At 41.0% G+C, this 17,686-nt stretch overlaps 4 protein-coding genes across 4 annotated transcripts in view; 2 read left to right on the top strand and 2 right to left on the bottom strand.

Moving 5' to 3' along the window:
- The window catches only part of LOC134190336 (uncharacterized), a 16,983-nt gene extending 14,350 nt beyond the window's left edge, over nt 1-2,633 (top strand). The window contains exons 16-25 of the mRNA XM_062658790.1: nt 214-318; nt 383-469; nt 623-688; nt 759-857; nt 921-1,013; nt 1,075-1,198; nt 1,262-1,350; nt 1,426-1,529; nt 1,593-1,709; nt 2,095-2,633. Coding sequence (XP_062514774.1) covers nt 214-318; nt 383-469; nt 623-688; nt 759-857; nt 921-1,013; nt 1,075-1,198; nt 1,262-1,350; nt 1,426-1,529; nt 1,593-1,709; nt 2,095-2,335 — 1,125 coding nt within the window. The 3' untranslated portion in view covers nt 2,336-2,633. The remainder of the gene's footprint in view (nt 1-213; nt 319-382; nt 470-622; nt 689-758; nt 858-920; nt 1,014-1,074; nt 1,199-1,261; nt 1,351-1,425; nt 1,530-1,592; nt 1,710-2,094) is intronic.
- Nucleotides 2,634-2,733: 100 nt separating this feature from the next.
- Nucleotides 2,734-3,809, top strand: LOC134189750 (protein FRA10AC1-like). Its single transcript, XM_062658118.1, has one exon. The coding sequence runs from the start codon at nt 2,739-2,741 to the stop codon at nt 3,705-3,707; it is 969 nt and encodes a 322-aa protein (XP_062514102.1). The 5' UTR covers nt 2,734-2,738; the 3' UTR covers nt 3,708-3,809.
- Nucleotides 3,810-4,236: 427 nt separating this feature from the next.
- On the bottom strand, nt 4,237-13,304 carry LOC134189360 (trichohyalin-like). Its single transcript, XM_062657596.1, has 9 exons — nt 13,069-13,304; nt 11,953-12,241; nt 11,681-11,748; nt 11,570-11,613; nt 5,981-9,013; nt 5,659-5,740; nt 5,505-5,603; nt 4,752-4,836; nt 4,237-4,692 (listed from the first exon to the last, which is right to left on the bottom strand). The coding sequence occupies exons 1-9, from the start codon at nt 13,251-13,253 to the stop codon at nt 4,636-4,638; spliced, it is 3,942 nt and encodes a 1,313-aa protein (XP_062513580.1). The 5' UTR covers nt 13,254-13,304; the 3' UTR covers nt 4,237-4,635.
- Nucleotides 13,305-13,552: 248 nt separating this feature from the next.
- LOC134189361 (fibrillin-2-like) lies at nt 13,553-17,569 on the bottom strand. The gene is made up of 13 exons (XM_062657597.1): nt 17,396-17,569; nt 17,241-17,317; nt 16,485-16,601; nt 15,890-16,012; nt 15,681-15,815; nt 15,483-15,608; nt 15,193-15,327; nt 15,004-15,126; nt 14,821-14,937; nt 14,643-14,759; nt 14,469-14,585; nt 14,290-14,409; nt 13,553-14,225 (listed from the first exon to the last, which is right to left on the bottom strand). Exons 1-13 carry the CDS (start codon nt 17,452-17,454, stop codon nt 13,930-13,932), a joined length of 1,662 nt encoding a protein of 553 aa, XP_062513581.1. The 5' UTR covers nt 17,455-17,569; the 3' UTR covers nt 13,553-13,929.
- Between the last annotated feature and the right edge of the window lie 117 nt (nt 17,570-17,686).

Here is a 17,686-nt window from a genome sequence, read left to right as displayed (position 1 = left end):
TGGTCGCGTGAAATGAGAGTTGCTTTGAATGATTTAGATAGGTTTTACAAGTAGGACGTTTCGAAGCAAATGGCATATAAATTCATAATAGGCACTTTGCAACAAGTCGGTTATGGTTTTCTGACAGCTTACTGCTATGGAAGCAATGGTGTAATCAAAGCAGCAATTACTACTGTAGTGGTGTAGATTGATAATTAGATTCTAATTGTTCAGTTAGGGATGAGACAACAGTACTATTTGGGAAAGTATTTGAGACATCGCTACATGACGTTTGGAAGTGATACTTATCTGTTGAATGGAACGTATTCGAGAGATGAAGTAAGCTGCATGAAGCATGTAGACATAATGTTTACGTCACACATGCATGAGTTTTAATGCTTAGGTAACCATACGAAGCACAGATGTCGATCGCACACTGATGAGCGTCGAGAGTCAAATGGCAGCATTCTACAAACCAGTAGGGAAACAGGTATTACTGTGTGTGTGTGTGTGTGTGTGTGTGTGTGTGTGTGTGTGTGTGTGTGTGTGTGTGTGTGTGTGTGTGTGTGTGTGTGTGTGTGTGTGTGTGCATATGTGTGTCAATGTCGATACATGTATCATGAATTGCCATTCTTACTTCTAGGAATTCTTGAAGAACTTATCTTGGCAACCAGTTCCTATCCACACAGTTCCTGTGTCAGAAGATAGTGTAAGAACCTTATGCACTGTAACGGTGTTGATTGTAGACTTTGTTGTCTACATGCACGTTATGTATTTAGCTCTTACGAGCATACAGTATGGACTGCCCACGATACAAACAGCTGAAAGCAGAAAAGCGTAACGATGATGATTGGCTTCAAATAATGAGAGAGAATAAAGCAAGTTTTGTTCCAGTCACTCACATTGACTTAAAGTCGTGCAATTGTTTGTATTAAATTTAGCAACTGCTAAAGTCGGTGCAGTCATACACTGGTGTTGACTACAGCATAGATCCAGACAACGTGTATGAAATAGTTGATCCACTCTTTTGTGAGGTGAAGTGTGATGCATGTGATCATGTTGTTGGTATACAAACGTTTACTTTCTTGTTATTAGTTGCAACATGGCCTGAAGTTACCTGCCTGGTGTACCAACACAACATTTGCAGTTTTAAAAAATATGTCAACATTTGGCGTATTCAAGATGTTCGAAGGGAGAGAAATCAACAGACTGACTTCAGGTGATTTTATTCCATGCTAGTCACAACATTTCGACACAGATAAATCTTGAGCTAATCCTCCAGGTGTTTTTATCAATCATATCATAACTGACATGCAGGAGAAAAGAGAAAGCAAGAAAAGTCACACCAAGAAGCTCTTGGTTTATTCTGCAGTAAGTTGAGTTGACCATGACATCTTTGATCGTTGACATCAATTATGATTCACACTTGAATTTTTGTGTTTGAAGCATGACACAACTGTGGCTGCCATTTTAAGTGGTCTTGGTGTCTATGACAAAGAGATACCTCCATATGCTTCTATTGTCATGATAGAATTGTATTCTGACAATGGGTTAGATCTGTTTGTCATGTCTAAAATTGCTTTTATTATGCAATGGGTTATTTGTATGCCCAGAAAGTACTTTGTGAAAGTTTTCTATCACAAGGGACCGTCCGCCAAGCTTGATGACTTGCCTCAACTATTGCCTATTCCACAATGTTTGCAAGAATGTCCGTTGGACAAATTTGTCAAGTGAGATGTTCGTTGTTAATTAATGATACCATATTTGGGTGGTGGTACCATGTAGTTCAGTTCATTTATGCTTGATAGTTGAATACCATGCAGGTCTATGCAACCAGTTGGTGTTCCGGATTTACTTGCACTCTTGATAAAATGTGGACAGTTTATTTAAACAACTTAATTCTTTGAGTTTCTTAAAATTTTTGGCTTTCCATTTGTTTTAAAATATTTGGTGTAGTGTGAGTCAGTGTCTAGGTGCAAGATACACATACCCAGTTAAAAGTGGAACAAAATCAAATGCTATCAATGGCATGTTATGCTGCTATAACTGAGTCTGATCTCTAGAATAACTAAGACAACAACAAATGAAGTCGTCATCTTTGTATTTCTGTTGTAGGCTTATGGATCCTATTACTCTTAGTGAAGAAGAGTTTCTTCATGAGTGCAGGATCGTCACAAATGATTCCAGTACACTTGGAAAGGGAACAATTGCTGGAATTGCTGTTCTAGTAGTGGTTCTTGTCATTATACTTATTGGCTTGGCTTTGTGGTGCACTCGCAGGTCTTTTAGAGCAAAGAGGAAATATTCTTTTGTCGACAAACGATCAGAGCAGGATGATTCAATGTCAGATGGATAAGTGAAATTTGTTATACGTCACATTTTAGTTTGTTTTCAGTAGTCGTGTTCAAAGTGTCTGCTCAGTATACTCTTAATCGCAAAGTTGATATAGTTATCAATAAACAACTTAACTTAAACAGTCATTATGAGTACGCACATATTGTACTGTAGTGTGACTGTCAGTTTGAAGTTATGTTTTGTCATTTTTGTCATTTTGGTACCAGGACTAGTAAAACCATTGATAGTAGCTGCTCATCTTACTCTTGCCATATTAGGTAGTGACTTTCTCTGTTGTGAGCATTGGTTACCTAGATAAACGAGAGCAACAATTTAACACAGACACCCACACGCGCGCGATTGCACACACCCACACGCGCGTGCGCACCCACCGAGTCAACAAATTAGATACGGGATTTGGCAATATGGCGGACAATTTTGACTTGTCTTTCATTGGTTCTGGGGGATATTCCTCCGAATTGGACGAGAGCGACAGAAAAAAGACATGGAGAGATGACCCCTTAGCAGGTCTAAAGACGTCCAGAGAAAAGCACGGTAACAGGGCCCCCTCAAAGAGAACGGCATGGGAAGAGAGAGATAGAGAGGAAGGTAGAGCCAGACGCTTTCATCTCTTGGGTTTAAATGCTTACGACAGGCACAAGCTATTGGTGAACACCTATTTCTTGGGCAAGAAAGGCATCGAATATTTCAGTAGATCAACTGCTAGAGACAGAACTGATGATGACGTTCTGGAGCAACAGCATCGGTTTGTGTGGAGCGAAGCGGACGAGAAGCGTGCGGAGGAGAACTGGGAGATGCGACTAGCGAAAAAGTATTATGACAAGCTGCACAAGGAATACTGTATTGTCGACCTGTCAAATTACAAACGGAGTCGAAATTCAGTTGGTCTACGGTGGCGTGTTGAACGCGAAGTTGTTGAAGGAAAAGGCCAGTTTCTATGTGGTGAACGTCGTTGTCAGGACAAAGACAGTCTGACTACGTGGGAGGTGAATTTTGGGTACGTGGAGCAAGGGGAGAGGAAGAATGCATTGGTAAAGTTGAGACTCTGCCCATCGTGTGCAAGGAAATTGAACTACCACCACAAGCGAAAGCAAATACGTATTGGTAAGGAATCTCGGTTACTTAACAAAGACTTCCAATCAGCAAGCAAGCGGAAACAGAAAAAGCACTCTAAAGAAACTACACCAAAGAAACAAAGAACCAATGACCAGACTGAAAATGATTCAAATTCGGAAACATTAGATGATGAAAATAATGAAAATGATAAACATGTTGGCGAGGAGAAAAGTATTTGGTCAGGACCTGCCAAATTAGTCGGAGATAAAACTAAAGAGGATGAATTTGACGAGTACTTGGAAGACATGTTTTTGTGATATAACTTTTGTATGTAGTATTCCTTTAGACAAACTGTAAGGTATCAAGAAAAATAATTAATAGGTTATGTAACATAAACACATAACGGATGTTTTACTTGGCATGGGCTTCTACCCTTAGTGACACTGACTACTGTCATACAATACAATGACAGGAAACGGTTGGCTCAGGAAGGAAAACACCTAGCATTATGAGTGTGACTAGCACTCAGTCAAAGGCTATTGTTTGTACTAGGAGTTTATGTGACCCACTAGGGAGAGCATTCCAAAGCATATCTCCCTGTGTGGATGGCACAATGTGTCCAGTTACAGTTATTAGGGCAGCCACACAGTGCAAGGGTAGATAGACTAGGTAGCAAAGAGTATGATCAACATCAAGCAGTTTTTTATTTGCTCAAGTCTCAGCAACATCTAAATTCGTTCACTACTTCAGATAACCTTGGATGCATTTAATTATCAAAGAACTAAATTACTAGACTAGACTTAGTAGTGTGCCAAAAATGTATCGTGAAGTCTAAATACTTTAGTAGTGCCAGACCTTGCGTCACGTCTCTTCACACCAAACAATAGTGTTTTGCTCTTACCTTACTGGAAGTTTGAGCAGTCAGATATGAACAAACATAGCGTAAATACACCATATTCACATCAGGGTATAACTCAGGAGTTTGCTTTAGATAGACATGTAACTAAATCCCGATCTCTAAACACTAAAGTTAAACCTGCCTGCCTGGGAACATACACATTGAAAGACCATGAGGTTATGTACGTGTTACTATTTATACAGAAGATGCATGGTACCTCTAGTTTCAATCTAAACATCTCTTGCTCTGTCCGAGTGTCTTCACGACAGTGCTATTACTTCTCACCTTACAATAAACTCTGTTATTGCAATAAGATGATGCAGAGACCATCTCTGGAGTATCATATGTCACACTGGCTGGGAACTGTCGAGAAGCTGCTGTAGATTAGCAATTTCAGTTGCAGACTAAAAACAGTAGCATGTAAGATAAAACATGGTATCTACAAATGCACAAGCTAGTATACTTTGTCGGTTGTGTGACTCAGTTCTTGCACAGTGCTGTGCAAGTGATCACGATCACGAATTGAAAAGGAGTGAGCCATTTGCTCCCTACGCAAGAAATCAGACAATGTCATCAGCCAATATATGAACAAGACATAACTTGATGTAGGAACACATTCAGCAGCCACAACAATTTGATGCTTATTTACAATAGTCATACAGAAAGTATATTACATTTATTAATCAGTAATCAATAGAACTTGTCGCAAGAAAAAAATTATCTAAGAAATGAGCCACATTTAATTTGCTGCCAAGAAAGACATACACTTCCATGCAAACTACATAACTGTAACGTATTGGTGGCAATAAATTTGCCAAGTTTTGTGCAATTTGGTGTATTTTGTTGTTCAATAAAAAACTCTCTAATGTGTCTTTCATATGGTGACAGTAATAAAACTCCAATGGCAACATATGTTGCAACAACTGTGTGATCTTGTGTTGAAATATAAAATAAAGGAGGATTGTTCCCTACTTTGGTTGGTAACAGAAACTTCAGCACTTGGTAGAAAACGCTATACAAATTTGTTCACTAGCTCGTTCATGAGACCTTAACATATTTGAAGTCATGCTGGCTAAGCAGTCAGCAAGTTTCCCTGCATGAAATTTAAAAGAAAATTTTCAGCACATTAAATTTTGGTTGTGCTTGAACTTGTAATAAGTTAGCTACGGTAGATCATGCTTGTATCAAAATTTACATTTCGTAGCTAACATGTTACCTCAATAGTCTTCCACGTGCAGCTCCCAGCTGATCTCTAGTTGACATCAGTATTCTATCTGACGCATTCTTTTCTTCTGTTTTCTCCGAAAGTTTGGACCTACATAAATCAAAATATGTCCGACTGCTAAAAAGGTCCTTGTCATGCCACATACTTTAGCTTTTGAATCTCATATCTCTGGATCAGAAGACTGTCTTCAACAGACTGACCAGACTTCTGTCTAGAGTACTTGTGATCTAAATAGAAACAAGTTGCTATGCATAACACATACATAAATTGGTACCAGTTTGCATGAGAAATTGCTCCAACGGACACAGTCACATTTAAACCCTAATTACATCTAACTAAAGTCAGCACCCACCAAGCAACTTAATCAAATGCTGCAGCAAATACTAAAATAAAAACCCTTTCCTCAATCAGTCCTAGTTATGTAATTTTCTAATCATTATTGTAAATATTTCCAATATTTACTGTACCTTGAAGCGATTGACGTGGTTGCCAGCTACTCTGAGTTTGATATGGTGGTGCTGTAGCAGACCGTGGCTCAGAGTCAACTCGATAGTAAGAATTAACCGAAAAGGGTCTCGTCTGTTTAGCTGACCTACCCAAGTACAATTTACCAATAAGTGTAGAACGAGGCGGCGACGTTGAAAGAGGACGTTGATGCTTTGTTGCACTGGCAGCTGCAGTAATGGAATGCCAGTCAGAGGTTCCGTGTCCTTGTTCAAAGGGTTCAGGGCTAGCAATGCTGCTTGCTTGTAAGTCCTTCAGTTCAACATCTGAGTCACTGTCATTCCGCAACAACTCATCTTCCTCATCTCTCTGTTGAATATTGACTGTTTGCCTAATGTCAACAGGTGCTTGCTTAACAGCTTGACGGCATGCAGATTTGTTTCCCAGCTTGCCCTCTTGTGAATCAACAAATACTCCTTCTAAACTATCATCAACACTTCTTTTCGAACTGCCTGAAATTCTGTGAGCTGAGTCTGCCATTTGTTTTCTTCCTTGTGCTGTTAACAGCTTCAGCTGACGTCCTTCACCACTGCTGTTTGTTTTCAATAGCTGGGAATTATCTTGACATTTCTTCAAAGTATGTCTGGATGTCTTTTCTGATTTACCACTAGAATTCCCACCTGCCAACACCCTGTCTGAATGTCTTTCAATCAGCAAATGTGAGCCTCTTTCATCAACTTCATCAGATATTTGTTTTGTAGGAGTGCTTGTCCTTGGTAGTCTCTCTGTTATTGCTTCATGTTTGGGGTCTATTGTTTGTTCTTCCGGTGATTGTTCCAGAATCGCGGATGAAAGCATGTCTTGTTGTAGTTGCAAATTCTCCTCCCTCTGCTGCTCAATCATCTGATTTTGTCTCTCTATCTCCCCGTGAACAAGTTGACTCTGCTCTAGCACTCGTTCCAGTGACTCTTCAATTCGTTGCAAATCTCGTGTAACATGTAGCTCATCAACATGCTTAGCCTGGTTACTTAGCTGACCCACAAGCCCTGCCACACGGCTTTGTTCTGATGACAGCTGATGATCAAGTTGAATCACTTTCTCTTGAAGAGCCAACATGTTAGCTTTCACTGCCTCACTTTGCATTGCAGCTTCGGCAAGTGCATTCTGTGCTCCAACTTGGTTTTGTTGCTCTTGGTCTCGTCTCATGTCACCGATCATACTTGTGACACGATGTTCAAAGTCTCCCCAGCTTCTTTCTAGTCTTTGTAGCTCATCTCGCCGTTGACTATCATGTTGTGTCTTCTCTAACTGACTTGTCACCTCAGCCTTCCACTGTCCAACAGCTGCCATATGATCAACTAGCATTGTCTCCAAACTCTTCCGCAGGTCTTCCCCAAGTGACTTGTCTATCTCATTCGTATCTATTTCTTCTTGCTTAGACATTGGCTGATGATGAACCACTGAATACCGTGCTATTTGTTCTACTGGTTTTGGTAAATCAAGAAATGGTCCCCTTTCTGGCATGTATGTTGCAGGCACTGGTGTGCCCAACTCCAAATGCTGCTCTTCAGCTGCAAGACGACGCTTCATCCAGTTATCATAGTAGCTATGTTCTAGCTTGTGTCTTTCGCTTTCTAGTTCTTGCCTCCGCCGAAGAATTTCTGCCTCACGTTTCTTCATATCATCTGCTTTCCGTTGCTGTTCTGCCAACCATGCACGCTCTCGACTGGCATACTTTTCATCCTTTTCTGTTAGAGTATCTTGTAGTTTCAAACGTTCCTTGTCTCTCTCTTCAACCAATGAGTCATATTTTGATTTCAACAAGGTAATCTCCTGATGAGCTCTCTCTTCAGTTTGGCCTCTCTGTCGACTCTCATTTTCCAACTGCAGCTGAACCTGTGCTAGTCGCTCTTTGGTTGCAGTCTGTTCATAATGAGATTTCTCTAATGCTGTGACCAGCTGCTTTTCTCGAGCCACCCATGCTTCATGTTCGTTCCTCATTTTAGTGACAAGTGCATCCCTTTCACTGTCTAATTTTTGCTGCATAGTTTCTCTTATCTTATCCAATTCAACTTGTCGCTGTTTCAATCTCTCATCATCCTCAAATCTTCTCTTCTCCAGTTTGTCTTCCAGTGCTCGAACTCTTGCCCATTCATCATCAATAAGTTGCCTCATTTCAGCCTCCTTTTCTGATAGCTTTTGACTAAACTGTTGTTCAAGTTGTTCACTCCTGCGCCTAAGGCAATCTTTGTCCTCATCCAAGCCTTTCTGCTGCTCAGAGAACTTCATTTCTAGCTCAGTCCGAATCACATTCTCCCTGTCATGTAGCTCCTCTACCTTTACTCTCAACTGCTCTTGCAACTGCTCCACCTTTTGTTGATACTTTCCTTCCAACTCTTGATGCTTCTCATCTAATCTTCGACTTCTCTTCTCCATCTGCTTTATCTGCTGTTGTTTCTCTTGCTCCCAGTTTGCTCTGTCTCGTTTTCTCTCTTCCTCCACCTCTTCTCGCCACAGCTTCTGTTCCCTAATGAGCTCTTTTTTCCTAGTTTCCAAATTGTCCAGATCTTGACTTAGTCTTTCTTCCATTGCTGCTCTGTGCTTTTCCATTTCCGTTACTTCTTGCATCAAATCTTCCTTCACTTTCCCTTGCCATTGAAGTCGATTTTCTTCTTCTACTTCACGCTGTCGTTGCATTTCATCAGAAAACCTTAATGCCTGTGCCCTCAATTCACTCTCAAGATGCAGCTCATGTTGACGAGTTTTGGCCTCTAGCTCTTCTTCCAGTCCCAAGTTTCGACCCATCAGTTCAACCTCTCGAGTAAGCTCTCCTCGTTTCATCTCTGTTGCTGCTTTGGCATCCTGAACATGCCTTTCTTCTATCTCTGCACGCTGCTGAAGTTGTCTAATTTCCTTCTGAATTTCATGTTTCTTATGATCAAGTTCCCGTCGTTTCTGATCTAGTCTTTTGGCTGCTTCGTGCTGACGTCTTTGGGATTGCTCAGCAATTGTCCGAAGATAGTCACCATCTGTACCAATGCCAGCAATTGCTGCAGCTAAATAGCAAACAAAGACAATATCCAAAACTGCAATGCTTGGTTACTATATTGTTACCATTTTTAATATTACTATTAATACTAATACTCATGTTATTTATTATTAAGATTGTCGTCATCGTCACCATCATTTTAATTTAATTAAGATGTATGACACTGGCTCCCAAATTAGATTTTGTAATATTCTGTGATTATGTGCACATGCTAAAAACTCCACTATTGTGAATGTTACTACTGCATATGCATGCACTTTTGACTCGTGCATGAATTCAGTAGTTTGTGCAAGACATCCTGCTGCATATTCTAGGGTACCTGAATAGCCATAAACAGACTGCTTGCCCGTAAATAAATAAATATATAAAAATAAATAATAAATAAAAATGACCTATGTGTGTGGCTTTTTCATTCCTCTAAAGGTCAAGCACAAGTTTGTTCAATCAAAAATATTGATTTGGAAATGTGTATCACTACTAGTAGCTTAGTTCTCCTAAAATCATGTTACTGTTAGTGTCTATATATACAGTAGCGTATTCATGCTGTAAAAATATCAGGTATACCATCTAAGTCTGGTCTGGTATAACTTCCAGTATTGTGCCCACTTCCATGTCAAACTCCCCAATTTAGATCATTAATATGGGCACCATTACATATTAGAGTGTTTTCATATGTAACAACATTCACCCACACAAGTGCAACTGTTCTAAGCTTTTTCAAACGTACTTGGCATTCACATAGTACTTAAACTATTTTAGTGCAAAGGTACCCATAAAAGGTAATGTAGAATACTTGTAGGAAGCAGTAAATGTTACACAGGAGTAATAACTAATAATACAAGTGGATCTTTGATTTGTGACTGATGCAAATCCCCACTGTGCAAAGCCAACAGCCTTAAGCAAATCCTTTTATGTTGCTTCATTGTAGATAATGACCAGGCATGTAACAGAAATAACTACAATAACATCCAACTATACCCAGAATGACTAACACACTTTGGAAACACCAGCAGAAACTAAAGCAAACCATTTCTTCTAATGTTAGCATGACTATTACAAACTGACGTGGCCGACCAAAAATGCTGGAAACTATCAGATGTCTTTGCACAACTGGCTGCTATCAAGAACAGTTGAGTGTGAGTGACAGTATAGTCCATGTTGACAATGTTTACAATATGTCAACGTTTGGTTTAGTCAATTCACTATATCCTTAATCCATATGTATAAGTCTACAAAACTAGAAGCCAAAGGAGGTAGTCATCCTGCAGAGCAAACTATTTGTCCACATTCCAGGACTAGTAGTTGGATTGTGGGTTATTGCTGACCTCCTCACATAAGCAAACAAGAGTAGACTTCCTGCTGCTTCTCCAATTATAACAAACTAGAAGCAGACTGTGATATAACAGACGGCTCGGCATAGTGACAAAGTGGTTAATATTTGTAAGATGGCCACTGGCATGAGTAGATATTGCCTCAGATTAGTCCATAAACTTCCTGCAAATTGCTGAATTTAAATCAGGTGCCTAATACAATACAGCAAACACATTGCAATTGGTTTGTCACAAACTGCATTTCTATGTGTTAGAAACATCAATAAATTAGTGAACAAAACTAATGCAATCTACTGGAAACTCGAACGTCTAAATACAAACCTGTAAGTCAACATATGGAATGTGCTACTACGTGTATATTGAGATAAATTTCGATTTAACTGTCTGCAAGATGTGTTGTTAACATATATGTTTACAGCCCTGCATTACTTCAATTCATAGGACATTACTTCCATTCACAAAACCACTAAGCCTAATGTCTTTCCTGTTCAATAACAGACCAATATTACATGCATGCATGTGCATAGTGATATCCACCTTTAAGATAGACGAGAGGGGATGTTTGTCTATAGTCTAAATATCGTGTTCGAACATAATAAAGTGATCGATGCATAGGATACAACACAAACCATCCAGATTTCCAACAAAATTTGTAGGCTCCAGCATGGTAAGTCAGAGCATACACACATATTATACAGTCAAACCTCCTTATAACCACATTTGTCCTGCTGGTGTTTGTCAAACCAAGGTGACTGTCGGATTATCAGTAATTGAACATCTGGCCTTTGTGTTATTTGCAACTTAGCTTTACATGTGCCATTGTAAAAAAGTTAGTGTCCGATTAGAATAACAAAGTGTGACCAGGGGTGGCGATCGAAGAGACTCGCAAGTAGGGCGTGGCATAAACGGACCTTGGAGTACATAAAGTTAGGGGTTTTCGTTGCTTGACTGCTGCACTGTTTGATTACAAAACAGAGTTTGCTCAAAGTTGGGGTCACCTGCTCCCTCTGCCCCTCCAGCTCTGCTTCCATGGTGACTGTACAATGTACCAATACCAGTTCTTCAAGGTCATGTCAATTTATTCAAAAAAATGCAGTACAAATTATGAATCTTCAAACAAAGTGAGAGCAGCAACAGCCATGCTGATACCAGCCAGCCAACATATTATAAACCACACAAATTATTAAAAAGCACACAAATGTTTTGTGCCTAAAGTACTGGTGATGTCTTACGTGGTAGCTCTGCTGCATCAGGAACGTCTTCTCCGGCTGCATTTCTAGACAAACAGCAAGCTGAGTTGTATATGGTACCACATGTGCTGTGAGTGTGTATGGTATAGCTACCTTTCTAGACGAGAGCATACATCGTTGTAACCTCCTGCCCTTGCCAATGCTAGAGGAGTTAGACCATTCTAAATCATACAAACAAAACTGATCATATGAAATAAAAACTGCATAATTAAGTCATTGACTATACATCACATGTCAAACAAAAAAAACACGCAGACATACAGACAAACATTCAGACAATCAGACACATACAAATAGAGGCATGCAAATTAAGAGACAGAAAAATAGTACAAAAAGGAGCAACAAGCATCACTGAATACACTTACAGCATCTTGAACATCCATTTTAGCTCCATTATCCAGCAAAAGATTGACAGTTTGTAAATCACCTCTTCTGCACGCCAAATGTAACGGTGTCCGTTGTTCATTGTCATGTAGGTTAACGACAGCTGCACTTTCAACCAGTAGCTTTTGACATCCATAAAAGCCTCGGTTTATACATTCTGAAAGAGGAGTTTGACCATCAACATCTCGATTGTTGACAGTAGCGTTCCTTTGAAGCATCAACTTTACAATGTTTTCATGCCCTCTGATACAAGCGTATTGAAGAGCAGTCCTATAAACAAGCAGTGAGACATAAATAAAACTGATTTAGTATGTCTACTGCTGTTTTACATCACTAAAGTTACCAGATATGGCAAATCAGATTATAATAAAGATATTAGATAAGACACAGAAAAACAAACACAGACTGATACAGATCTTGATGCAAAAGAAAACATGCATGCAGTATGTGACAGTCATTGCAAGATTTGAAGAACGTAATGTACCTAATGTTGAACTTAGTGCTAACTATTCTCTTGCTTTAAAAGAGATGTATGTGTTCAATCATCGTGATGTTGACAGGTAGACAAACATACAATTTAATATTTTAGTAAAACATTTGACACAAGATTGGAAACACTGAAAGATATCATTTCTCTACTCTATCAATGTTATAAGGTCAAATATTCAATACATACATATACACGTCAATCCATCCATCCGTCTGTTCATGCACCGAAAGACAGACAACAAATAACAAACAGACAGACAAGCAAACAGACAGACAAACAGAGAAACCACCTGATAGGCAAATGGACAGACATGCAATTAATAGACAAATACAGAACACACACACACACACACACACACACACACACACACACACACACACACACACACACACACACACACACACACACACACACACACACACACACACACACACACACACACACACACACACACACATGCACACACACACACACACACACACACGCACCACGCACACACACACACCACGCGCACACACACACACACACACACACACACACACACACACACACACACACACACACACACACACACACGAGATGAACGAAAGTCAAAAGGCAAATTAACCTTCCCATTCTGCTCCTCTTGTTTACGTCTCGAGTTTGCAATCGTCTGTCTCCACGAATCTTCGCTTCGTCGCCCAGAAAAGAAGCAACATGCAGCGACGGAAGATAATTTCTCTCACGTTCATACATTCCTCTTTCCTCTTCACTCAGCTGAGCAACAGGTAGTGTATGATCATTTCCCATCATACGACGGCGCAGAAGACGCCTGAAAGAAAACCCAGGATCGTCAGCCTTCGAGTTTATCGCCACGGAAACGGAGCAAGCGCAAAGCAGCCTCGGAAACCCGCCTTTACCTTGCAGTTCAAAAACCTCGCGCGACTAATACCTCTAAACAGATTGGTAGCATTATTTAATAGACAAATTGAATTAAATTAGAAAAGAAATTTTAATCAAGACTCAGTGCTCAGCAAAAGTGAGATAACAAAACTTATCTCGATAAAGCGCATGCCAGGGTATATGAGCGACAAGAGCACTAGAGGCAAAAATTATTCAAACTATAGCTAATAAGTTCACATTCCAGTCAACACAGCAAAGTTTAGTCACTACACTTGCATACCCTCATCATCATCATCATGATCTGATAATATAAACATCAGAGCCAAAATGAGTAGATGTACATTGATAAGAATTACAAATCCACATCCAGTACAACTCTCAGGTTATCAGTGCATATTGATGTGTAAAGAACCACAGTGTATGATAAACTAGGCACTTAATTACGTAACCAATCTCCTGACTACAGACAGCACATCTGCATCCACATCGAAGTCATCCATTGCCCCTATCTCCCCTAAAGTACAGTAGTACAGTACATGCCATAACAGCAATCCTACTTCACAGAATTTGACTCAGTCCATTTCATCTACGATAGCAGTGGCTCAAAGAAATCAGGAACATTTTCATCTAGTAACCCAGGATCATTTCTTCCACCGTCAGGGTCACTATTAGCTTTGGATAGAGAATCCAGATCATTGGTACCAGTGCGGTCACCATCAATACCATCTGACTGTACTTTGCTACCAGAGCCAGAAATGTCAGCCGGTAACTCGCTGAGCAGATCCTTTGCCTCAGTAGGAAACACACTCGGATGTTGTGTAGTATCTCGTACAGTTGGAGGTTTTGTAGTATCTTGTACAGTTGGAGGTTGTGTAGTGATTACTGCAACAGAATACATGCATCACAGTGGTTTTCACAACTACCTCACCTTGATCATAATGATTACCTTCACAGGAACTTCTTCCATTACCGACATATCCTTCTCGACACGCACAACGAAACGATCCCAGAGTATTAATGCAGTCAGCAAACTGGTGACACGGCTCCAGGTCACATTCATCCATATCTGAACATAGGGAACGTTATACCACTAAACATATTTATGTCAATCACACAGCCACTCACCACTGCACGTAATGCCCGAGCCTTCATATCCAATCGCGCATTTACAAGAATATGAGCCAACTGTGTTAGTGCAGATTGCGTTGGCATCACAAGGAGATCTTGTACATTCATCGACATCTTTGCATAAAAACGACTACAAATACAGCAAATCAAAAAATCTGCACAAGACATTACCTATACATTCCACGCCATTCACTTCATATCCAGGTTGACAAGTACACGTATAAGATCCTTTTGTGTTGGTACAGACTGCTGATTCATGGCATGGTCCCTGTTCACATTCGTTAATGTCTACCAATACAATGTAAATATAGAATAGCGCCCACACTAATTCTAAGGATACACTTTACACCTTGGCATTCTTCCCCTGTCCTTGTATAACCGCTGGCACACTGACATGTAAACGAACCACGAGTATTTCTGCAGGTCGACTCCTCCGGACAAGGAGATCGTTCACACTCATTAACATCTATATCATGCACATCAACTTTAGTATACGTATCCCAGTACTAGACAGTAGGCCATTCTAGTTTACCATTACAGATGATTCCTGATCCCTCAAACCCAGTATGGCAAGAGCATGTGTACGAGCCTTCGGTATTTACACACATAGCATGAGAGCTGCACACGTGCGACCCTTTATGGCACTCATCAACATCTAAAATATCAGTTCGACACAAACAAAACCAACCACCTCATTTAACACTGCAAGCAAACTGTGCACCTTGGCAAACTCGACCACTTCCCACATATCCCGTGCTACAGACACATTGATACGAGCCCCTCGTATTCACACACTGAGATTCGGAACTGCAAGAATTCTTGCCTTCTCCCTCCTCAGCATCACACTCGTTGATATCTACAAAACACAAAAGGTACATTAAAGCTTGTCTGCATTTTGTTGTCTGAACACTATAATTTGAGTTCCAGATTCGCTTGAAGTGTTTGGTGGCTTTTCTTGTGTTAGGTTTTGAAACTTGACAACACCGCACTAGAAGCTTAAATTCAACTCACCAGAACAACGTCGCCCATTGCCCTCAAATCCACTTTTACAAGTACAAGTATATGATGACCCACGAGTGGTACATGTAGCCTCCTCATGACAATCATGCCTGCCACTCTTGCAGGGATCGAAACCACCTTGCGAAAATACACACCACACTCAGCCACCATATTCTTAAAAAAACACAAGCCTTCAGGTCCGTATCATACTTTTCACACACTCCAGCTTGTCTCTCACTAATTGGTAGATGTAGCCTGCTTTGCAGAGACACAAATGACTTGCATATGTATTCATGCATCTTCTTCCACTAGGGCAAATATGCTTGTTCTCGCATTCATTGATGTCTGCAACATCACAAGCAACCATCAGCCACAGGATGTTTGCACACACATATATTTCAATTGCTTTCCATCACAACCTTTGCAAGTCCTCCCGTTGGAAGACAACTGGAGACCACGAGGACACACACATCTGTATCCTCTCACCGTGTTCCTGCACTGGTACTGACACACACCCCTAGATCTCGAGCACTCATTGGTGTCTAGCACAAAAAATACGCTAATTAATACACAACAACATCAGCTATACATCATACAGACAAATTCATTATGTCACAAATAGGCGTGTCCACCTGCCACTAACCATCTTCATTGCAGGTCGCATAAATTAGCAATGCAAACTGAGACATCAACACAAATTGGTAAGCAGACCAAGCAGCGACTTGTGCCACCTCTCCGTGAGAGGCAAGACGAGCCTCCTACATAAATCTCTTATCTGATTGCATTCATCACTATCAACAGAGTTGGGAAGATCGCGATCATACGATAGGAACGAAAATGTTGGTGTTAAGTCAAAACCATCCGAGGAGGTCAACACAGAACCCCAACACAAGTAAACGCCCACAGAAACCTCCACAGAACACATACATATTGCCAAAACAGACAACACGCTCGAGCAGACTAAACAACCTGTCATCGACTCGCAACAATTAGCACACACACACACATACTCACCGCGACATCTCTTCTTGTCGCTCGCAAGCGAGTATCCCGCATTGCACAGGCAACGGTATCCACCCGGATAGTTCATACACCCGTGATCGCACAGACGCTGAGCGCACTCGTTGATGTCTAATCACACACAACATGTGAAATACAATGTTTTAGCAAGTGCTCGATTTCATGATCAGCACTTTAGCATATGGATATTTCATCGCTCGGGAAATCTGCACGCTGCGGTTAACATTCGCTTTTGGACATGTTCCTAAGACTTTTTGTATTTTTTATCGTCGAATACGCTGCTCAACACCGCAAATCGACGTCCATTTGTTTAGATTATCGATCAGACCGAGGAGAGCTGGGCATCTCGACGTCCAGTTGCGCAGCACCCCGCAGAGGTCGCTACACCGCTCACTGATAACACCTTCACAGTTTCGTCTGTAAATACTCGCAAACCGCGCCGGAATCAGCGGCTCGTAATAAGATATGTCAATTAATTATATTCCACATCAGCGACGGAGCAAACGGACGACGTCGACCGGCGGATTTCGACGCAAGAAATTCAAAGGACGAGCGCGCCCGACCGTGTGACCGCGTATCTAAAAAATTGCGATCACTCGCGCACTCGTTTAGTGTTCCGTTTTTGTTTATTGTGATCTAGTGTTACTTGTGATGTTAGTATCGATGGTGGAACGGCACAAAACAGTAGGCGAGTGAATCTCCCCCAGCGAGTGCGAGCAAGTCAACAACAGAGTGTATGGATGGACTTACCCACACACTTGCCGTGCCGGTAGCTATACTTGTGGCCACGGTTGCAGCTCGTTCTCCTCGCGTAGTACCAGTAGCTCCTGCATTGTGCAACCGCACGGTATGCTTACAGTCTATACGTTTTCGTACATCGCCTACTATGTGATCGACCGACTTACCTCCCGATTCCCACACAAGCGGCCAGGATACAGAGGAAACAGTATGATGTCGCCTTCATTGTCGATCAGACTGTTGACGGACGAGGCTGCGGGTGTGCTGAGATCGTGCAAGCTAACGCCACCGGTGCGAGCGAAATGAAACGCAACCTCACCGAAGCCGGCTTGCAGACCAAACTGCCACACGCTGTTCTAACGTGATTATGTTTTGATCTATGGGCGGGGTCTCCCCCATGTCAAAGGAAAAGGCGTGGCGACACGGTGAGGAACATGTAATTGTAAAGCTTCGTTTTC

Source organism: Corticium candelabrum, chromosome 14, assembly GCF_963422355.1.
Source record: "Corticium candelabrum chromosome 14, ooCorCand1.1, whole genome shotgun sequence".
NCBI classification, from domain to species: domain Eukaryota; kingdom Metazoa; phylum Porifera; class Homoscleromorpha; order Homosclerophorida; family Plakinidae; genus Corticium; species Corticium candelabrum.
Note: the sequence above shows the minus strand (reverse complement) of the source record. Positions and strands in the feature narration are given on the sequence as shown.

Bases quoted from the DNA above. Each gene is read 5' to 3' on its own strand.
- LOC134189750 (XM_062658118.1), top strand. From the start codon at position 2,739: ATGGCGGACAATTTTGACTTGTCTTTCATTGGTTCTGGGGGATATTCC.
- LOC134189360 (XM_062657596.1), bottom strand. From the start codon at position 13,253: ATGATGGGAAATGATCATACACTACCTGTTGCTCAGCTGAGTGAAGAG. The intron at 9,014-11,569 runs GTAAGACATCAC...TTTGCTATTTAG, and splicing joins TGATGCAGCAGAGCTACCAC to CTGCAGCAATTGCTGGCATT. The intron at 4,693-4,751 runs GTATACTAGCTT...TACTGTTTTTAG, and splicing joins TGAGTCACACAACCGACAAA to TCTGCAACTGAAATTGCTAA.
- LOC134189361 (XM_062657597.1), bottom strand. From the start codon at position 17,454: ATGAAGGCGACATCATACTGTTTCCTCTGTATCCTGGCCGCTTGTGTG. The intron at 16,602-17,240 runs GTAAGTCCATCC...GTGTGTGATTAG, and splicing joins CCGGCACGGCAAGTGTGTGG to ACATCAACGAGTGCGCTCAG. The intron at 14,938-15,003 runs GTAAACTAGAAT...TGCATGATATAG, and splicing joins ATCAGGAATCATCTGTAATG to ATGTTAATGAGTGTGAACGA.